Source organism: Citrus sinensis, chromosome 9 (assembly GCF_022201045.2).
Source record: "Citrus sinensis cultivar Valencia sweet orange chromosome 9, DVS_A1.0, whole genome shotgun sequence".
NCBI lineage: Eukaryota > Viridiplantae > Streptophyta > Magnoliopsida > Sapindales > Rutaceae > Citrus > Citrus sinensis.
The window spans coordinates 23,115,538-23,136,675 of record NC_068564.1 but is presented as its reverse complement, the minus strand read 5'-3'; the positions used below and the strand labels follow the sequence as shown (position 1 = coordinate 23,136,675).

General features: G+C 35.8%; 3 protein-coding genes and 1 non-coding gene across 4 annotated transcripts; 2 read left to right on the top strand and 2 right to left on the bottom strand.

Annotated features, from left to right (window-relative positions):
- Positions 1 to 732: 732 nt before the first annotated feature.
- Positions 733 to 2,148, bottom strand: LOC107175592 (uncharacterized). Its single transcript, XM_015527153.1, has one exon. The coding sequence runs from the start codon at positions 2,146 to 2,148 to the stop codon at positions 733 to 735; it is 1,416 nt and encodes a 471-aa protein (XP_015382639.1).
- A 530-nt stretch (positions 2,149 to 2,678) lies between these two features.
- On the top strand, positions 2,679 to 2,785 carry LOC112496538 (small nucleolar RNA R71). The gene has a single exon (XR_003063099.1). It is a non-coding gene; the product is annotated as a small nucleolar RNA R71 (small nucleolar RNA).
- Positions 2,786 to 6,225: 3,440 nt separating this feature from the next.
- On the bottom strand, positions 6,226 to 7,074 carry LOC107175593 (aspartic proteinase nepenthesin-1-like). Its single transcript, XM_015527159.1, has one exon. It carries the CDS (start codon positions 7,072 to 7,074, stop codon positions 6,226 to 6,228), a length of 849 nt encoding a protein of 282 aa, XP_015382645.1.
- Positions 7,075 to 9,534: 2,460 nt separating this feature from the next.
- LOC107175594 (uncharacterized) lies at positions 9,535 to 10,473 on the top strand. The gene is made up of 2 exons (XM_015527163.1): positions 9,535 to 10,021; positions 10,148 to 10,473. Exons 1-2 carry the CDS (start codon positions 9,535 to 9,537, stop codon positions 10,471 to 10,473), a joined length of 813 nt encoding a protein of 270 aa, XP_015382649.1.
- The last annotated feature ends 10,665 nt before the right edge of the window (positions 10,474 to 21,138 follow it).

The window sequence follows — 21,138 nt, the reverse complement described above, 5'->3', positions numbered from 1 at the left end:
TAACACAAGAATCAAGTATAAACTAAGACAATATTCAACCCTTTCTAAAAACCATATTCATTGTCAATCAAGTTCTTATCATTGGCTTTTCACGTAAAAATTAAAAAAAATACAATTTTTTTTGAATTTTTGAATTTTTGAATTTTTTTTTATTTTTTTTAACAAACAAAGCACACTATTCCCACCCCCAAAGTTATTCGGAACATTGTCCTCAATGTTTCATAAACAAAAGATATGCATGCAAAAAGATGAAAACTAAAAAAAAATAGAATCATAAAAATAAAAACATAAATAATAAAAGAGAAAGTTGGAGAAAACACACCTGAATGGGCTGGGAAAGCTTAAAAAAATGACAACTCAAAAGAAAACGTTAGAAGAAATATAAATAATAAAAAACAAAATAAAAAAATCCTACTAACTAACTAATTAACGTTAGAAGAAATATAAATAATAAAAAAAACAAAATAAAAAAATCCTACTAACTAACTAATTAACGAAAACAACAAATCAACCAGGATCAATAAGAATTTAGTGAAAATCAAAGCAAGTATACAGAAAATATCAGAAAACATAAGTGATTAAGCACTGGAGCATTTGATCCATAAAAGGATGATGGTAATGAAACTCCTCAATATTGCACTGCTTTGATCTCTTCTGGTCCAAGCTTTCCTGAGAGTTATCTGAAGTAGTATAAAAATCTAATAATTTAAGCATTTTAGATCTTACCACCTTTTACATGTCAAAATGTGACCTATGTTGCACTTTTTTAGGAAGTAGCTCCAACTTGAATGGTTCACTTTTCTCTTCAGGAGGAAGTGGCTCAATCTTTTCTTTCCACTTAACTAGATCTATGATAAGAGTCGAATCAAGTAAAGCATTAACTTCTTCAATACCACTATCAACATCAACAGAGAAATCAGAGTCAGTTGTGCATGGTGTTAATGGATTGTCACAGTGGTTAGAAATAAGTGAATCATCAATTGATGTTTCTATCATATCTACTTCAACGACTTCATCATCTTCTTGTGCCTGCTTGGGAACATTAAAAATGTTTAATTCCATGGTCATGTTACCAAAAGACAATTGCATGTTTCCAGTCCTACAACTAATATTAGCATCAGCTGTAGCTAAGAAAGGACGACTTAGAATAACTGGGGTGTGTCTCTTAGGATCCTGTACATGCTGAGTATCAATAATAATAAAAGCAACAGGATAATAAAATTTATCAATTTGTATCAACACATCCTCTATAATACCACGAGGTATTTTCATTGACCTATCAGCAAGTTGCAAAATAATAGAAGTTGACTTTAATTCCCCTAGTCCAAGTTGCATGTAAACAGAATAAGGCAAGAGATTAACACTAGCACCCAAATCCAATAATGCTTTATCAAAACATTGGTTCCCTATAACACATGAGATAGTAGGAGAACCAGGATCCTTAAATTTTGGTGGCATTTTACATTGGAGTAAATTGCTAGTTTGTTCAGTTAAAAATGCCTTTTTGGTGACATGCAAATTTCTCTTTTTAGTGCATAAATCTTTCAAAAACTTGGCATAGGAAGGAACTTGCTTAATAGCATCGAGTAAAGGGATGTTTATACTTACCTGCTTAAAGATTTCCATAATCTCACCTGTTGAAGTCCCTTTCTTTACCTTTGCTAACCTTTGAGGAAAAAGAGCCTTAGGAATGTAAGCTGGTGGGCCACTCTCTTTAGGATCATTTGGTGATGAGTCTTGTGATGGAACTGGATCTGAAGAAGTAGGCTCAGATGTCTTTCTTGTTTGAACCTCCACCTTGTTGTCAAATAATTTTCCTCTTCTCAAGGTCATAACAGATTTTGCTTCTTCATGCTGATGACTTGAACTCGATCCAACTTCGTGCACTCCTTTGGAATTAGGAATTGGTTGACTTGGAAATTTTCCTTTTTCTCTCTCCGCTACAATAATTGCTAATTGACCCAATTGATGTTCAAGTTTTAGAATAGCTTGAGTGTTTGACTGAAAGGCTTGTTGGGTTGACTGAATGAAACTCTGAAGTGTATCCTCTAAAGAAGGCTTCCTTTGTTGAGGTGCAACAAATTGAGACATAGGTTGTTGGGCAGGAGGATATACTTGGTTAGGAGAGACAGATTGTTGACTGGGCATGTTAAATTGTTGCCCTCCTTGGTTTGACAAATGTTGATTTTGTTTCCAAGAAAAATTAGGGTGATTCCTCCAATTAGGATTATATGTGGATGAATATGGACTATTGGATGTTTTCTCATATGATTGTAAGGCATGTACCTGCTCAGAATAAGCCTCTTGATAGACTGGTAATGATGGACAATTCTGTGTTGTATGAGACAAGTTTGAACAAAGAGCACAAACCTCATTAGCTACACTAGGATGATGATTTATGGATTAGTTCATAGCTATGGCATCTACTTTCCTAGAAAGTGTAGTTAGAGTGGCTTTCACATCAAAGTCATCCTTAACCCTTTCTAGAAACTTGAGATAATTTTTCCCTTTGATTTGAAAAATCCCACTATTGAGAATTTTCAGAAAGTGAATTAAAGAAATTCCATACAGCCCCTTCATGTAAGTTCAAAAATCTCCCACCATTCATAAACTCTACCATATGACGATTTGACATAGTTAAACCATTATAAAAGCACTATATAAGTCTCCATTTCTCAAAATCATGGTAGGGACACTTGAGGAGTAAATCATTGAATCTTTCCCAACACTCATAAAATTGCTCACCCTCTTTTTGATAAAAATCACGTATCTCTCTCCTAAGTGCATTTGTTTTAGACATAGGAAAAAACTTGGTAAGGAACTTGTTACTTAATTCATCCCATGTAGTAATAGACCCAACAGAAAGTGAATTCAACCAAGCTTTCGCTTTGTCTTTTATTGAGAAAGGGAACATATGAAGCCTAATTGACTCATCATTAAAGTTTTGAAAACGAAATGTAGAACATATGTCAAGAAATTCCTTAATGTGCAAATATGGATCCTCTCTCTCTAGCCCATGGAAAGATGGTAAAAGTTTAATGACAGAGGGCTTAAGTTCAAAATGTGTTGCTGTAGTTTGTGGCAACACAATACAAGATAGTTGGTTGGCTGCAAGTGGTGAAAAATATTCTCTAAGGGTTTTCTCTGCTTGCACTGGTGGAAGTATTGGCAATAATCTATTGGGGTCGTCCATCACTTCTGAAGAACTATCTCGACTACTATCAATTTTTTACTCTTTTTTTGACCAAACAATTGGTTGAATCATGTTCCCAAACACTCATAAACTAACTAGATAAGGAAAGAAAGAAAAAAAATAAAATAAACCAGCAATAATAAGAATAAACGAAATTTAAAAATAAAGAAATCAAACAATCAAACAACCAAACAGTGAATTTAAAGACAAATAAAAGTTTTTTTTAATTAAAAAAATAAAAGACAACCTAAATCATAACTAGTGGAAGAATCAAATCAATTTAGATTAAACTGACTTTCTAACACAATCCCCAGCAATGGCGCCAAAAACTTGTGAAAATTTTAATATACTCGCAAGCGCACGAATCTAGAGATTGAATAGTGGTAATGAGGTCGATCCCACAGGGATTGTTATAAATTGAAAAGTCTAATTTAAATCTAAAATTAATATTAATCCTAAGCTAGTTGAGCAATTTAAATTTTTAAGAGAAATTAAACTAATTAAACTAAGAAAATAATTAAAGCAAATGAGAAATCAATAAGACAAAAACTACCAAGGTTTCAAAATCCACCACTATTCAACTAGTAATTATCTAAATATTAATTAATCCCAATTTTAGAGTGACAACTCGAAATCAATTTATGTCATCTCATGGATATAACAATTAAGCCCAAATAAAATTAATCTTGTGTAGGTTTTTTTTCTGCTTAATAGTATGATATCTAAGCATCTCATATAAACATCTTGAATAACAAAGAGTTAAAGTTTCCCTAAGCACTCTATGTAAACAATTTAATGAAAGACATAAAATCAAAGATAATCATGTATAAACTTTATAGATCCAAGTATAGATTTAATCAAATATTGATCCTAACAATCAATAATGCATGACAGAATTGATGAAAAGATTTTTTTAACATCTAATTAATCATGTGAAATAAAAACCATAATCATCAAAGAACATATATAGGGAATTAATTAAATAAAAAGATAATTATTTCATTGAATAGGGTTTCATCTTTAACCTCAGTATAAGAAAATTAGCTAGACATACTTAAATTGGGAGCAACAAAATAAATAAAATCACTCATGGAAGCCGAGCTGCTGCTGCTGCCCAGCCTTGCGTCTTGCGTCTGTAGCTCTCTTCCTCCTCTCGCGGCTTCCCTCCTGCCTTTATATAATATTACTGACTTGCTTAATCCTTATTCGATTCTAATTGCATTAATCATTCACAACTTATCATAAGTCAAAGTCATCCACCGACTTACAAAGCCCACTCACCAAGCTCTTTTTAAATTATTTCCTTATTAAACTTTGAAGGCTAGCCACACGTTTGACCACAAAAGCAAAAGGCCAATTAATGATTTCTTCTTTTAAGCCCAGCACATGTATTCCAAATTGCCAAATCTTTGCTTTCCAAATGCATGCCCACCGTTCATCCTTTGAAGGGATTGACTTCCAATTTTGGTCTTCTTAACTTCCATTAATTCTTGGCTGCATTTTTGTCTTCCAATTTAATCTTTATTCCTTCCCAATTTGAACTTCCTCATGCCCTTTTTATCCTTAATCTTCAATTAATTTCCTATTCAATAAAATAATTCAATTAATTAAAAATAACAAATAAAAATAACTAGCAATTAAATAATAAAGGGTAAAATATGTATATAAATTATGCTCATCAACTCGGTCTAGACCGGATAATCTAGGTTGGGTTTAACTCATACCGGATTAAAATAAATTCGGTATCAAGATACAATTTTATTGACCCGGACATTCCCAGGTTCACACAAACCCGCATATGCGGAACCTGAACTCGGATATCCTTATTTCAGCATAATCTTTAAATTATTTTTTAATATAAAAAGGGGGAAAAATGTTGATGCCCTAAATCCATTTCACACTTTCACAACCGCCTCTCTTCACCTCTTTCTTTTCTCTTCATCAAATCATCCTTTTCGTCCCTCTTCAGTTCTTCTCTTCATCAAATCATCGCCATCACTCCTCATCGCTTCGCTTCGCTGTATTCACATTCATCATCAATACCAGCCTCTGTTTGCCTGTCGTTTGTCCATCGCGATCTCGGTTTTGGATGCCGTTCATCTGCCTTTTGTGAATTATGCTCACGGCTATGACGTGTTCATCATCATCATCATATCATCAGCCATCGTTGTTTGTTACTTCGCCGGACACCGATTGTTGAAGTTTGTGAACCAAATCTGTGAATCACAATTTTGAGTTGTAGACGTGGATTTGTATTTTGTGAATGTCATGTCATGATATGTATTTGTAAATGGTTTATTGCTTTGAAATTTAAAATCTGTAAAATTAAAATGGTTTATTGCTTTGTATTTGATTTGAGTCGAATATGGTTTTGCAAATTTGCAAAGTGTATTTGATTTTTTTTATTTTTTTTATTTGTATGTAATCCGGGATGAAAATCCGCAATTTCGAAACTCGGATTATTTCGGGTTTAACTCGTACCGATGTCACAAAAAATCAGGTTTAAATCCGGATTCGGTATAGCATTTTAGTATTTGAGTCCGGAACTGTGAAGGCCAAACTTATACCCGGACCCGAATTTTGCCATCCCTACATAGAAACACTCAACGAGATTAAAAACTTGCAAGCCAAGGATCAAAACCTCGAGCAACGTCTGTCAAGATGTGCCTACGATTATAGATTTGCAGTTGAAGAAGATTTTGGAGGTGCCGTGAAGAAACTAAACGAAAATGCTTATAAGGAACTGCAAACTTGGCATTTTATGGAGGTGCGACAGGGCCTGTGGACTGTGAAGGGACGTATAAAGATAAGACAGGCTCGCCTATAGAGAAGAGCAATAGTGATATTGCTTATTCTGGGCTTCTAGCACAGAGCATTTTATTGCTTTTTACTTAATGATTTCTATTAAATTCTTAAGAAATAAAGAAGAGCATTTTTAGATTTATCAAAGACAATATATTGTAGTTATATAATTAATTGTATTAAGATGATATATTATCATTATTGTTATCATGAGAAGGTATACAAGAAAATCAAGCGCTGTCATCAGAACAATTTTCTTTTACAAAAGAGAGCAAGTCTATATTTAGATCATAAACAAAACGAGTATCACGTTGCTGCTGTGATCCGATTAAAGCGACCAGATCATCGTGCGGTGCAACCGCTAGGAGGAAGAAATGATTCTCGTAGTCAATGATGAACACATTTTCCCCATCTATCCTCAGGTTTGCATCTTCAAAATAGAATGCCATTGAAGGAAATCTGTTGAAAGTTTCTGGCAGGAAATAACAGAGCTGAATTGGTTCTGGGCAATCTGAGAGTTGTGCAAGCTGAAAACGTTCAAAATAGGACACAAATTTCTCATGCAACTTCCAGTAGACATCGCTGTGGAAATATGTGAGGACGCTTCCGGAGTCAATGATGCAACCTCCTTCTCCGGACACAGTGATATCAAATGTATCCGGAGGAAAATTCATACGTTCGTTGTCGATACTTATGTCCTTTAAACTTAAGTAATAGAAGTTGTTGGGATGGTTTATAAATTTGGTTGCTTGAGTAGAAGGCCTCCTGTATCCCATGTCAGTGCCGAACTTGAGATAGCTCGACGTGTATTCACCATTAGGCAATGGAATAACGAGGCAGTAAGAGAAGCGCTTTTTAATTATGCTTCCCAGTTGACTTATGAAAGAAATAGTAACCCTGCTGAGTCCTAAAACCCCAGCCAAAGCTCCATCCCTAGCGTCCTCATCAAAGCCATGGTTGTCATTTGAGCAACCAAAGAGTGCCCCGTGAAAGATTGCTTTTCCCTCTCCCTTTCCTATTACGCTGATAGTTTCATGAGCAGCAAACCCTTTAGTTACGGACTGATCCGCGTATTTCATTGTATAAACACATTGTTCATTGACACATTTAAAGTAAGTGCAGTCAGGATGATCACAATTGATTTTTTGAAAGGAACTGGACTTTCGAGGATCGAAAATCGCATAGCTTTGGTTAAAACAAGATATGCAGGTTGGCATTGTCCCACATTAGAGCAGAACCTGTGTCAAGAATCAGGAGGACTCCCTTGCTAGGAGTGCCAATGAATAATCGTACCATGTATGAGTTTGAATGATGGAAAACTTTCGGGTGCATCATCTCAGGACTAGTGGATATGGTGTAGTTATATCTCAGAAATGGCCTCAGATATGCCATCCGAGATTCAGAAATTCAGGCGTAGCTTTCTATTCTTTTGCGGAAAGTGAGGTTTCCACGATAGAAAAGGGATTCTTTGGAGTCTCTATGGATGAGCTCCAGGCTAAAACTTTTTGCCGCAATTGGGGGGAGTTGTAGTAGTAGTTGAGGCAAAGCAAGGACCAGAAGAGAAACTAAAGCTTGGAATATTATTGTCATACCCATGGTTAGATACGAAAGAACAAAAGATAAGCTACCTTGATTGAAGAGTTGGGACTTGAGAAAGCTCTATTTATGATTATTTGTTCTTCTGGGTAATTAATAAAATTTAAAGCTGTCATAATGTTCAAAATCATGTTCCAACACAGAAATTATGTTTAAAGGGCAAAGAATTACCCCTGATAATCAATGTCCAGTTTGAAGAGACCTTACTTAAGTACTGTATTAAATTGATGCATTAAAATTACTGCTCACTGTTTTTATCTTTAATTCATATTTGGAGTTTAACTCTTTTTAGATGTTTCTTTGGAGGATGAATTGCATTGGATCGTACTGAAAGCAAAAAATAATAAATAATAAATAAATAAATAAACCAACAAAACCCCAAAAAAAAAATGATATAGAGAAACTAAAGTAGTCCTACTTGGTAAATATCAAAAGTGTGGGGCAAATACCATTATTATTAGGTGGAGGTCTTGTTTAGTATTTAGGGCACGTTTGTTAGGCGGCGTTATCTAGAATAAAAATATTATTCTCATTAAGTTAATAGTTGCACATGATTGGTTCTAAAATTGTATTTCTTTAACTTATAAACTTAATGCAGCCAAATCTGAATAAATCAAATTGAGGCAGGGGTCAAGTTTACGCCACATTGCTTATGGAGGAAAAAAATTAAAATTCAGAAATTTTTGCAACATTTTCACGCCAATCCTTCACAAAGAACATCATATCACCCAATTCAGCACACCAAATCGACTTGACAATCATCACTTGATTCCATCACCAATGCCTTCATAGTGGCCGCGCGACACCACAACCATTGCTCCACCACCATCGATTTGCTCTATGGAGAAGATGATATGAAGACACCTTCATTGTGGAGAAGATGAAGCCCAAAGAAGAAGAAAGAATGAGAAAAAGAGTGGGGAAAAAGAAAACAAACTAAAGAAGACAAAGAAAGAAGAAGAAAAGGAGGGGTAAAAAATAAAATGAACTGAAGAAGACGAAGAAAGAAGAGAGAGAAAAAAAACTGAACGAGGAAGAAAAAGATCTGGAGAAGACGAAGGAAGAAGAAAAAAATATAAGTTAAATTAATAAGAAAACGTGAATATAATACATACAACACCAAATATAGTATAATTAAAAATTAACACAATCCAATGTTGTATCAAATATTTTACAACATTATTATAGGATAATATTAATGCAATACAACATAATACAATACATTTACATTAAAATAATGCAATGCAGTATAATATAATACACTGTGTCAATCCCACTTTTAAGTATTAAATTGGGCAACTAAAATTTTAAACTACAAAATTAAAATATTTGATAAACACTTATTGTTGTAGTTTAAAAATAAGTCGATTTGATCCCACAATTATATGACAAAATTCTACAATATTTTTATAGTTTTTGACAAAATTAAATTCTTGACTTTTAATTTTGACAGAAATTTTAAACCAGTGATTTAAAGTTATCTAATGGTATATTAACAACCATCTTTAAATACTACTTTTACTTTCAACATCTACCATTAAATTACTTAAAATCAATAACATAATGTAACATACTATTTTAATAAAAAAATTAGATTAAAATAGCCTGACCCATTACACAAAAGTCATTACACAACATCAACTTTTATTTCACAGTACCTTAATACACCAAAACTTAGATTTGAACTAAATTTAAACTCAGCTTCTAATTATAATATTATTAGATTGTAATATAATCACTAGAAGAAAGTTCCATTTTTCCTTGTCTTATCACCTCTTGATATTATAAATAAATAAATTTAAAAAAAAAAGCATGTTTCTATCGTTCAAGATTGCCTCCCAGCCATTTCTATTCAAAGTTACGAAAAAATAATAAAAAGATGTCAAGAAAATTTGTTTCCGGATTTTTAACACAATGGAGAACCTTGAGAAACACCCCCCCCCATGGCTAATGATCGCTCCGCCAAGAAGGCAAAGTTTAGGACGCAGGGTGATGGTGGTGATAGTTCTGAGCGGCTCTCTTTTCAAGACCAACTGATGAAATCCCACAAGGACAAAGAAAAAGAGATGTTTGGTAGAGATGAAGATTTGGATCTGAACCCGGAAGATGTGTTCTTTACGAATACTGAACCTATGCCATCTATAGCCTTTTCAATGAAAGTTCGTGAGCAACTGATTAAGCCATGGCAGAATGCGGTTGTGGTGAAGTTGTTGGGTCGACATATAGGGTATCAGGCTTTATGTAATAGATTGGAATCAATGTGGAATGTGGCGTCGGGGTTTAATATTATCGATCTAGAGAATGACTATTATTTAGTCTGTTTCAAGAATGCAGGAGATGCCTATTATGCTTTAATCAATGGTCCTTGGACTATCATGGGACACTATCTGACTATGCAACCATGGTCGCCTCATTTTGATAGTTCCAAAGGTGAGATAGATAGAGTGGTGGCTTGGGTTCGTCTCCCGGGCATGGCTTTGCATTATTATCACAAGAAAATACTCCGATGACTTGGGCAAATTATTGGATCGGTTATCCGTATTGACTATAATACAGAATCAGCACAGAGAGGTAAATTTGCTCGCATTGCAGTGGAGATTGACCTCAAGAAATCTTTGGTTTCACAGTTCCTGCTAGATAGTAAAGTGCAGAGAGTTGAATATGAGAACCTTTCTGATATTTGTTTTCACTATGGTAAATACGGGCATAATAAGGAAGGCTGCCCGGAAATGGATGATAATGGTCCTTTTGACGATGACTTGCCTATCCCGTTTGACCCGGCGGAGAAGCGGTCGATGAGTACGGCCGGCAAAGACAATCGGAATGAACCAAAATTTGGGCCATGGATGGTAGTGGCTCGTAAAGGAAAGCCGAAAGTATAGAAGGAAAGCACCCATAATCAGGAATCTGAGCGAGTTTCTCGGGGGAAGTATGGGAAAGAATCACGATTCAATGTCTTATTTAATCTCGAAGATGAGGATTCTAACCAAGAGGAAAATCAGGAGACCAATATGGAACGGACAAATCGAGACCTCAGAACTTTCAATCCTAGCCCTACCTTGTCACTACAAACTCGACCCATTAGAAAGAAAAAAGCCTACCAACCAGCTAATTCCAAAGGTTCTGAACATGTGGGTACCTCTACTAGATTGCAAGAGTCAGGCCCTAATGAAGCAAACAAAAATTTTCAAAGCCCTCCACATACACGTGACTTACGTGGTTGTACCAATCTCCATGCAAGCCATGCAAACCTCAACCTGTTACCTACACCCATGCACGTCCCTACTAGTCTAAACCCCCTCCATCACTCAGCCATCTCATTCCCTCCTAATAACGTCACTACAACTCTCCACACTGGGGATGTACATCCAAAAAGCTCAAATGACCATAATAGTGCTGGTGGTCATTTTACTCTGTCCGAATGGGACGGTGATCCATCTACTTCAAAGGCGTTGGCTGCCAATATGGATATGGAAGATGATGCAAATGATAGCGATTACGTGGCTACAAGTGAGGATGGGGTTGATTCTTCAGACGGTGATGTGTCGCTTGTTGAAGAAACGACCATGGATCTAGCAGAAGAGGCCTCTCGGCTGGTGCAGTAAGGCTCCACTTCTCCTCATTTGTCTTTTATGATGACACAAATTTGTTTTGGAATGTACATAGGGCGGCTTCGAAGGGCTTTCGTCGCTCTTTCAATACACTTATTAAAATTTATTATCCTTCTATGGTTATTTTAATGGAGCCTAGAATCAGTAGGCAGTAAGCAGATGAATTTATTAAATACAGCGGCTTTGATTATTCTCACCGTATTGAAGCTTCGGGTTTTTCTGGTGGAATTTGGGTACTTTGGAGAGATGGTTTTGAAGTGGAAGTCTTTTATAATCACAAGCAATTTGTTCATCTTAAAATTTCAAAGAATAAAAACCTTGAATCATGGATCACAACAGTGTATGCGAGCCCTAATCTGAATTTGAGAAGGCAGTTATGGGACCACCTTGATTTTTTGGCTAAGACGGTTTATGGTCCGTGGTTGGTGGGAGGTGATTTTAATTCCATTCTTTGTGCTGATGAGAAAAAAAGATGGCTCTACTAATATCTCTGGGGTTTGTGGGTTGTTTAAGAATTGCTTTAATATGAATGGGATGTTTGATTTAAATTTTCATGGACCTCGTTTTACTTGGTCTCGTGGTTTTCTTATGAAAAGGCTTGACAGGGTTGTTTCTAATACGGCATGGTTGAACAAATATCCAGATAATGTTGTCTTACATCTGCCAAAGATTTCCTCAGATCATAGACCTATTTTGGTTCGGTTTAATAATGATGTCAGTAGCTCTCGGGGACCAAAGCCTTTCTGTTTCTTGGTTGCGTGGCTTACTGACAATTCTTTTGGTGAGTTTGTATCTAATGCTTGGCTTAATAATTTGACGTATCTACATACTGCTGATAATTTCATGAAGAAAGCCATGGAATGGAATAGAGATAAGTTTGGCACCATTTTTGTAAGGAATAGGAGAATCCTAACACGTCTGGGGGAGGAGGGGGGGTTCAGAAGGCGTTAAAAACCAACCCTCGACGAAGTCTAACTAAGTTAGAGCTGAAGCTGAAACAAGATTTAAAGGAAGTACTTACACAAGAGGAAATATTGTGGCTTCAAAAATCCCGTAAAGAATGGCTTATTCAAGGGGATAGAAATACATCTTATTTCCACCAAAAAACCTTGGCCAGGCGTAGAAGGAATAGAATCACAACCATTCAGGATGATAATGGGGAATGACTTTTGGAGAACGAAGTCATTAAGTAGCATGCCATGGTTTTTTTCTCAGCTCTTTATACTAGTGAGACTCTAGTATTCCGGCCTTATTTGATAAGGGGATGTTTCTTTAATCTTGAAGCATCTTCAACTCAAGGACTCACTGCTTCCATTGAAGATGATGAAATTCGACAAATTATTTTTAGCATAAAGCCCCTAAAGGCCCCTGGCGCGGATGGCCTATATGCGATTTTTTATCAATCCCAATGGCATATTGTTGGCCCCTCCTTCTGTAGACTTATTCAGAGTACTTTCAGTGGTGGCAGTATTTCTAAGGAAATTAACACTACATTGTTAGTTCTCATCCCAAAGACTGATCATCCGGTTAACCTAAAGATGAATCGCTCGATTAGTTTATGCACAGTGGTCTATAACCCATTTCTAAAATTGTGGCTAACAGATTGCAGGCATTAATGCCGAATCTTATTGGCCCTCAGCAGACCAACTTTGTTCCTGGCCGACATATCATTGATAATATCGTGATTGCCCAAGAAGTTATTCATTCCATGCGCAAGAAAACCGGGAAGAAAGGTTTTATGGCGATTAAGGTGGATCTTGAAAAGGCATATGACAGACTTAATTGGGATTTTATCCATAACACGTTGCAGGAGACGGGATTGCCCAACGATATGATTCAGATCATTATGAAATGCATTACTTCGGTCACAATGAAAGTTTTATGGAATGGTGAAGTTTCTGATGAATTTGTCCCCTCGAGAGGTATTCGGCAAGGTGATCCTCTTTCCCCGTATATTTTTGTCTTATGTGTGGAGCGACTCAGTCATGGAATTAATAATGCTGTCACTGTTGGGGATTGGCTTCCGATTCGTATGGCTCGCCGTGGCACTCCCCTTACTCACTTATTCTTTGCTGATGACCTTTTATTAATAGTTGAAGCAAATATCAATCAAGCTGAGGCTATCAATATGGTTTTGGATACTTTCTGCCAAAGCTCAAAGGCTAAGGTAAGCAAGGAAAAGTCTTAGGTTTTCTTTTCTAAAAATATATCGGCTCGGGACATGAGAAGCATTGGGGCTGCCCTTGGATTCTCGGTTACCAAGGATCTGGGCACGTATCTAGGGATGCCGTTTTTACATACTCGAGTCTCACAACATGCTTACCAGACCATTATTGATAAAGTTGAAAGGAGGCTCTCAGGATGGCATGCATCTCTCCTGTCTTTGGCGGGTATAATTACTCTTGCTCAGTCAGTATTACAGGCTATTCCGGTTTACGCAATGCAATCAACGAGTCTCCCCACTGGAGTTAAGCTGAAGATTGATAAAGCTTGCAGGAAATTCATAGATTAGAATGAGTATGGTTACCTAGGATAGACTGTGCATACTAAAGGATTATGGAGGTTTAGGTCTTAAGGACCTAAACGTGATGAACAAAGCTCTCTTAATGAAGCTCAGTTGGGGAGTCATCTCAGATAAAGATAGTTTATGGGTTTGGGTTTTGTGTACCAAATATGGGGTTAATAGTTCCAACCCTCCCCTCTCTTTGCCCACTCGTTATGGATCTCATTTGTGGAAAGCTATTGGCAAAACTTGGCAGGATACAACTTTGAGCGTGTGTTGGGCTATTGGTGATGGTAGAAGGACACGTTTTTTGTGGGACTGTTGGGTGTATAAAGACAAGCCCCTGGCAAGACAGGTTATAATTCCCTTCCCTGATCATCTTACTAACTTAATGGTGGCTGATTGTGTGTAGGTGAATGGGCAATGGAACTGGGCATTATTTCATTAGTTTCTTCCGAGCACAGCTATCATGAAGATTGCATCGATTCATCCTCCTTCAGTATCGTTAGGCCCGGATCAACTATAGTGGTTGCATTCTAATAAGGGGAACTTCTCGGTGGCCTTTGCCTATAATGCTATCAACTCACCAGATATTTCTTTGAAGGATAAAGCGTGGAAGTTGGCTTGGAATTGGCAAGGCCCTCAGTGTATTAAAGTCTTCATTTGGTTAGCCCTTCGTGATCGGTTGAAAACCAAAATAGAACTCTTGAGGCGTCATATGTTGATAAATGCCGAGTGTACTAGATGTGGGGCCCCTATTGAGGATATATTGCATGTGTTGAGAGATTGTATGGCTGCGAGAGGATTATGGTATTGTGTGATCCCTTTAGCAATGCAGCAACGTTTTTTCCAAGCTCTATTTAAAGATTGGATGATTAATAATCTTCAGAAATCATGGCCAATTCATGGAGTCCAAAACTGAGTTTGTTTCTTTGGTATAGCGATATGGAGATTATGGTTTTGGAGGAACCAATTTTGGGTGCATGGATCGTCAATAGATAGTTTATCTATGGTTAATGATGTAAAGGCTCGCACGGAGGGGATAATGTCACTTCAACGATCTCCTTTGACCTCGACAACTAGAAAAGTCAACAAATGGATTGGTTGGTCAACTCCGAATTGGCCATGGTGCAAGCTGAACTCGGATGGTGCATGTAAGGCTTCAGGTGTAGCTGCTGCAGGGGGTCTGATTCGTGATCATAATGGCCATTGGATTGCTGGTTTTGGGATGAATTTAAGAACATGTTCAGTGACTATGGCAGAACTATGGGGTCTTTATCAAGACTTACTTCTTGCGTGGAATAATGGGATTTGATGGCTTTGTGCTGAGGTTAATAACCGCTGCGTTACTCAACTTGTGATGAACAATAAGATGACTTCCAATGAGTTTGCTCCCATAATTTGTGCTATTCAAGAACTCCTTAGACGAAACTAGCATGTGAAGCTTACTCACGTTTACAGGGTGGCAAATTTTACCACTGATTATTTGGCCACTTTGGCTTGTTCCATTCCTTTAGGCTTTCATGTGTTAAGCTATTCGCCTACAAGGGTGCTTTAGTTTATTTTGCGTGATAGTTATGGGGTAGTCTACCCTCGCTTTGTTATTTCTTAGCTTCATTAAGAACCCCTAATATATTAGGAATTAGCCAACAAAATTCATTGGGAATTAGCCCTACCTACTGTCAAGTCTCCACCTAATCTGGCCATAGACAACAGTCCTGCTGCATTAAACCAATCACGATTTAATGCATCTTCTGTCTATGAGTGGAACATTGATGGTATGTCTGAATACAACATCCTAAGATTGTTGCAACAGATGACCATGGCAGCCAATGCTTATAAAACCCAATCGGGAACTTCTGACAAAGCCATTGCAGAAATTCTCATAGCTGGTTTTACTGGTCAACTTAAAGGTTGGTGGGATCATCTTCTCACCAAACAGCAACAATTAGATATTCTTGATTCTATTCAAACTGATGAGAATGGAGCCCCCATCCTCGATGAGTTCAATAGTCCAATCCAGGATGCAGTTGCTAACTTGATTCTGACTATATCCCTCCATTTCATAGGTGACCCTTCTCACCTAAGAGATAAAAATGCTGAGTTACTACACAACTTAAGATGTAGGAAACTTAGTGATTTCCAAAGCTATAAAATCACTTTCTTTACCAGACTTTTTCTTAGGGATGATGCAAATCATATAACCTGGAAGGAGAAATTCCTTGCAGGTCTACCAACCCTCCTATGAGAAAAGGTTAGGAATTCTATCAAAGCTTTGTATGACAACCGTATTCCTTATGATGAGCTCACCTACGGTGAACTTGTCAGTTTTGTTAACAAGGAAGGTTTAAAGATTTGTCAATATTTGAAACTTCATAAACGTCTAAAATGGGAACTTAGGAAATCTAAGCAAGAATTAGGCAATTTCTGCAAGCAATTCAATTATGATCCCTTTAAAGACTCCACTTCTAAAGATTGTAATGGTAAGTGTTTTTCAAAACCTTACAAAAAACATTACAAGTCCAAAAGCCACAAAAAATCCTTCCAAGAGTTTAGAGAACCTTCTTATAAGAAACCCTCAAGGCCTTATAAGAAGCCTAACTTCTCTAAAAAGAAGGACTTTAGACCCAAACAAAAAATTCCTTTTAACTACAAAGAAGCCACATGTTACAAGTGTGGAAAGAAAGGTCATACTGAAAAATTTTGTAGAATGAATAGAAAGCTCCATGAGCTTGGCCTTAATGAAGAAACTCTTTCTAAAGTCACCTCTCTACTTATAGAGTCTTCAGATTCTGAGTCTTCCATGACGGGAGATAGTGAACCTTTACAGGTTGATGAGTTAATTGACTCAGAAACATCTGTATCCAGTGATAGTAATTCTAACACAGAATCTTATTTAAAGAAGATTAATGTCTTGACTAAAGAACAAGAGACTTTTCTTGAATTAGTTAAACATATTTTTGATCCAAATCTCCAAAAAGAATACCTTGATAAACTTTTAAAAACCTTAGAACTCAATAAACCAGAAACTTCTAAAGCCCCAATGATTAAAAAGAATGCTTATGATCTCACTGAAATCCTGGATAAAAAGAAAACAAAGAAAGCAATTCCTAATATCCAAGATCTTCAAAAGGAGATAAAAGAAATCAAACTTGAGATAAAAGAGTTAAAAGAAAAACAAAAAAATGATTCTGAAACCATTCAACTCCTCCTACAAAAACAACTAGAAGATAATTCTGATAAAGATATTAAATCAGATGGTGAACATGAACAAAACGTGGAAAACATTGAATCAATACCTAATGATTTTCTGTTTGTTTTAAAGCAAATCACCACCAGAAAATATTTGATAAAAATTACTTTAATTCTTTCTAAAGATTTTGAGATTGACACTATTGCCCTTTTTTATACTGGTGCCGATTTAAATTGTATAAAAAAAGATATTGTTCCTAAAAGATTTCATGAAAAAACAAATGAAAGACTCTCAGCCGCCAATAATTCAAAATTGAAAGTAAAATCTAAAGTTGATGCCTCAGTGCATAATAATGATTTTGAATTTAGGACTTCCTTTCTTTTAACAAATGATATCCATCACACTGTTATATTAGGAACTCCTTTTATCAATCTCATTACTCCATATACTGTCAACTACAATAGTATATTCTTTAAAGCAAAAACCAAAAAACTTATTTTTCCTTTCATTGAGAAACCTAAAATAAGGAATTTGAATATTGTCAAAACCTGTTCTGTTTATCAGAACCAAATCAATGTACTCCTCAAGTCAAAACAAAATGACCTGATTTGTTTAAAAAAGAATTTGAGTTTACAAAGAATCGAAAATCAATTACAAAATGAATTTGTAAAAAGAAAAATCTCATTGAAAAAGAGATATGTGCGGATTTACCCTCTGCTTTTTAGAATAGAAATCAACATTTAGTAGATTTGCCTTATGAAAACTCTTTTGATGAAAAACAAATACCTACCAAAGCCCGTCCAATCCAAATGAATATGGAATTGGAACAACATTGTAAAGAAGAAATAAAAGACTTAGAATCAAAAGGACTCATTGTAAAATCTCGGTCTCCATGGTCTTGTGCCACTTTCTATGTTAATAAAAACTCTGAAATAGAAAGATGAACACCTAAACTTGTAATAAATTACAAACCCCTAAATAAAGCATTAAAATGGATTAGGTATCTCATACCTAATAAAAAAAAGATTTACTCCAAAAACTGCATTCTGCTTTCATATTTTCAAAATTTGATATGAAGTCAGGATTTTGGCAAATTCAAATTCACCCCAAAGACCGTTATAAAACCGCCTTCACTGTTCCTTTTGGACAATATGAATGGACTGTTATGCCATTTGGTTTAAAGAATGCACCCTCAGAATTTCAGAGAATCATGAATAATATTTATAATCCTTTTTCTGAATTCTGCATTGTTTATATTGATGATGTATTGATCTTTTCTCAAACGATTGATCAACATTTCGAACATTTAAAGACTTTCTACCTTGCCACTAGAAAAGCTGGCCTGGCAATTTCTAGTTTTAAAGTTTATTTGTTTCAAACGAAGATCAGGTTTCTAGGTCATCACATTTCCAAAGGAACCATTACGCCTATTGAAAGATCTCTTGCATTTGCTAATAAATTTCCTGACAAAATCCTTGACAAAATCCAATTGCATAAATTTTTAGGTTGTCTAAATTATGTCCTTGATTTCTGTCCTAATATCAACAGAATGTCGAAACCTTTGCATGATAGATTAAAGAAGAACCATGTTGCATGGACTGATGAACATACTAAAGCCATTAAGCTAATAAAGAATTCTGTTAAAAATATTCCATGTTTATTCCTTGCAAATCCTGCATTACCTAAAATTGTTGAAACAGATGCATCAGATTTAGGTTATGGAGGTATTCTAAAGCAATCCGAAAATAATAAAGAACAAATAGTACATTATGTTTCTGCACATTGGAATGAATGTCAAAGAAAATTCTTTCTATTATTTTATGCATATCCAAGTTTCAAAGCGATTTGTTAAATTAAAAATTTTTACTTAGAATTGATTGCAAATGTGCAAAACATGTTTTGAAAAAAAATGTTCAAAATATTACATCAAAACAGATTTTTGCACGATGGCAAGTCATCTTAAGTGTTTTTGATTTTGACATTAAATTTATTAAATGAGATACAAATTCAATCCCTGACTTTCTAACCAGGGAATTTCTTCAAAACAAATAATGCTGCCCAAGAAAAAAGATAAAGGCAAAGTTGTTCTTAAAGACACTGAGTCAAAAGCAACCTCAAAAGAACCCCAATCAACCCACTCTAAAGAAAAATTACTTTCTTCTGTCATGCCCATCAAATCTTAGATTGAAATGGTTGAAGAACAAGAAGCCCAATACAAAGCCATTACCTATGAAGATCAGGTAAAAAAATAGATGAATTCCATTACAAAGTCTCCCAAGCTTATGCTCGCTTTACAAAATTTTTCTCAAACTAAAGTCATTTCTCAAGTTCCTGAGAAAGAAAAACTTGTTTCCAAAGAACTTTCAAAACCTTCTTCCTCTAAAGAAATCGTTTCATGTGAAAGCTCTTCTTCACAAATTGTTGTTTCTCAATCAAAGCTTTCACAAAAATCATCGGATTGGTTTAATAAAGCCTATCAACAAAATATTTTATCTATGGAAACTGAGTTTTATCATTCTGATCCATTTCAAGCAATTTCCAAGATTTTTCCAAAAGGCTGATTTTTCAAACCATAGGATTTATCTAAACCCCAGTCTTTCTACCAAAGTATTCTTGAGTTCACTGAGTCAGTAAAGTTTAAACATTTCTTTCTTAGTGAAGCTCATTCTGAGCCAGCCTATTCTACGGCTACTATCCTTAAAGTCCTTAGCCCAAATCAGTGGGGTGACTAGCTTCACAAACCAAAGACTTTTCCCGCCAATTTTCAAAAACGTTTAAACCACTGTTTATCCTTCTCTTACTGGGACTATCAACAGGCCTGGTTTAACACATTTTTTTATCCAAAATCCAAAAAAGTCTCACTCTTGGTTATTTTTCTTTAATTCAAAAATAACCGTCCAAAGCCTTCCAAATTAGTTCTAAATTTGGTGGAATTACTTTGGGCCAAGCCCAGAAATTCTAACCCAAAATGCCATTAAATGTTTAAATTTATTTAAAGCCCATTATGTTCCTTCTGAGTCTGAGAAGAGGTTTCCTCCTTTTCTATGCTTCTGTACAAACTTTTTCCTTCCCTGGGTTTGGATATGGAATTTTCAATACCACACCATAGACACCCAACTAGTCTTACAAAGAACCTTCAAAGTCAAATGGTGGTCAAAATTTGACGAACAGTCAAAATTGTCTTAAGCCACAGTCCAATCCTGGCTTTCTACACGAGGCCTCATTACCCCAAGTAAAGACTTAGCCAAAGCCCAAAGCACTTTCCTTGCCCAGAGAGCAAAAGCCCAATCCCTGCTAGCCAGTGCCAAAACCGAGGATGAATACTTCAAAGTAATGCAGCAACTTCTTGCCACGAGATCTGAGCCATCCGTTGCAAGTTCTTCATCAAGCTCCTCCGGAGAAGCTGAACCATTCATTTCCCTCGGAGATGAAAATGAAGATGACTGCTTCGGAATATTCTCTCCTTTAAAGCATTAGAGCTCTGTAAAAAAAAAATAAAATAAAATTTCACTTCTGTAATTTTATTCTGCAATTCCATTGTAATTATTTTCAGTTATTTTTTCAGTCGTATTTGTATTTTCCTTTTGTATAAATACGTTGTATCTTTGGGTGGTCCCCTGGACACAAGTGAGAGCGCACATGTCTCTTCACCCATCTTTTGTTTTCTTTCAAAGTTGTAAAGAAGAATGATGATGTCCCCCACATGTCTTGACGGTCCCGCTCCACCAACCACGCATGTGAAGCTACAGCAAAAACAAATAAAGTAGAAGATGCCCTCAATCATGTTGTCTTCCACGACACTTCCCTTGTTGGCCTTTTCTAATAAAGCTACAGTTTCGCTACAATTGAAGCTACAGACTCACCACAGTTCAAGCTTCAGTTGTTTTATATTCAAAGCTATGTAACATTTAAGATCAGAATTTTGTTTACAATTTTCACATTCTATCTCTCTCTCTTCGGGAAATCAGGATCAAGACATCAAGGAAACTCATTCCTGTCTTGTAATTTTCCCTTTCTACAAATCTGTAAACAATTTTCATTGTAAAGCTCTCGGATCCAAGCAATCTATGTAAGCATCTCTCATTTAATTTATTTAAAGTTTAAAGTTTCAAATGTATGTTTAAATTCTGCATTTTAAATTTATAAAAACTGCTACGTTCCTCTAAGTCAAAGAGACCAGATCTTTGTCCTTAGTTGTATTTTCTCTTCTCCCTCCATCTAATCAGAATACTATTTCTGG

What these genes read in the sequence shown, in the direction of transcription:
- LOC107175592 (XM_015527153.1), bottom strand. Translation starts at nt 2,148, where the DNA reads ATGCCCAGTCAACAATCTGTCTCTCCTAACCAAGTATATCCTCCTGCC.
- LOC107175593 (XM_015527159.1), bottom strand. Translation starts at nt 7,074, where the DNA reads ATGAAATACGCGGATCAGTCCGTAACTAAAGGGTTTGCTGCTCATGAA.
- LOC107175594 (XM_015527163.1), top strand. Translation starts at nt 9,535, where the DNA reads ATGGCTAATGATCGCTCCGCCAAGAAGGCAAAGTTTAGGACGCAGGGT. An exon ending in TCATTTTGATAGTTCCAAAG is followed by an intron (nt 10,022 to 10,147) that starts GTGAGATAGATA and finishes ACTATAATACAG; the next exon opens with AATCAGCACAGAGAGGTAAA.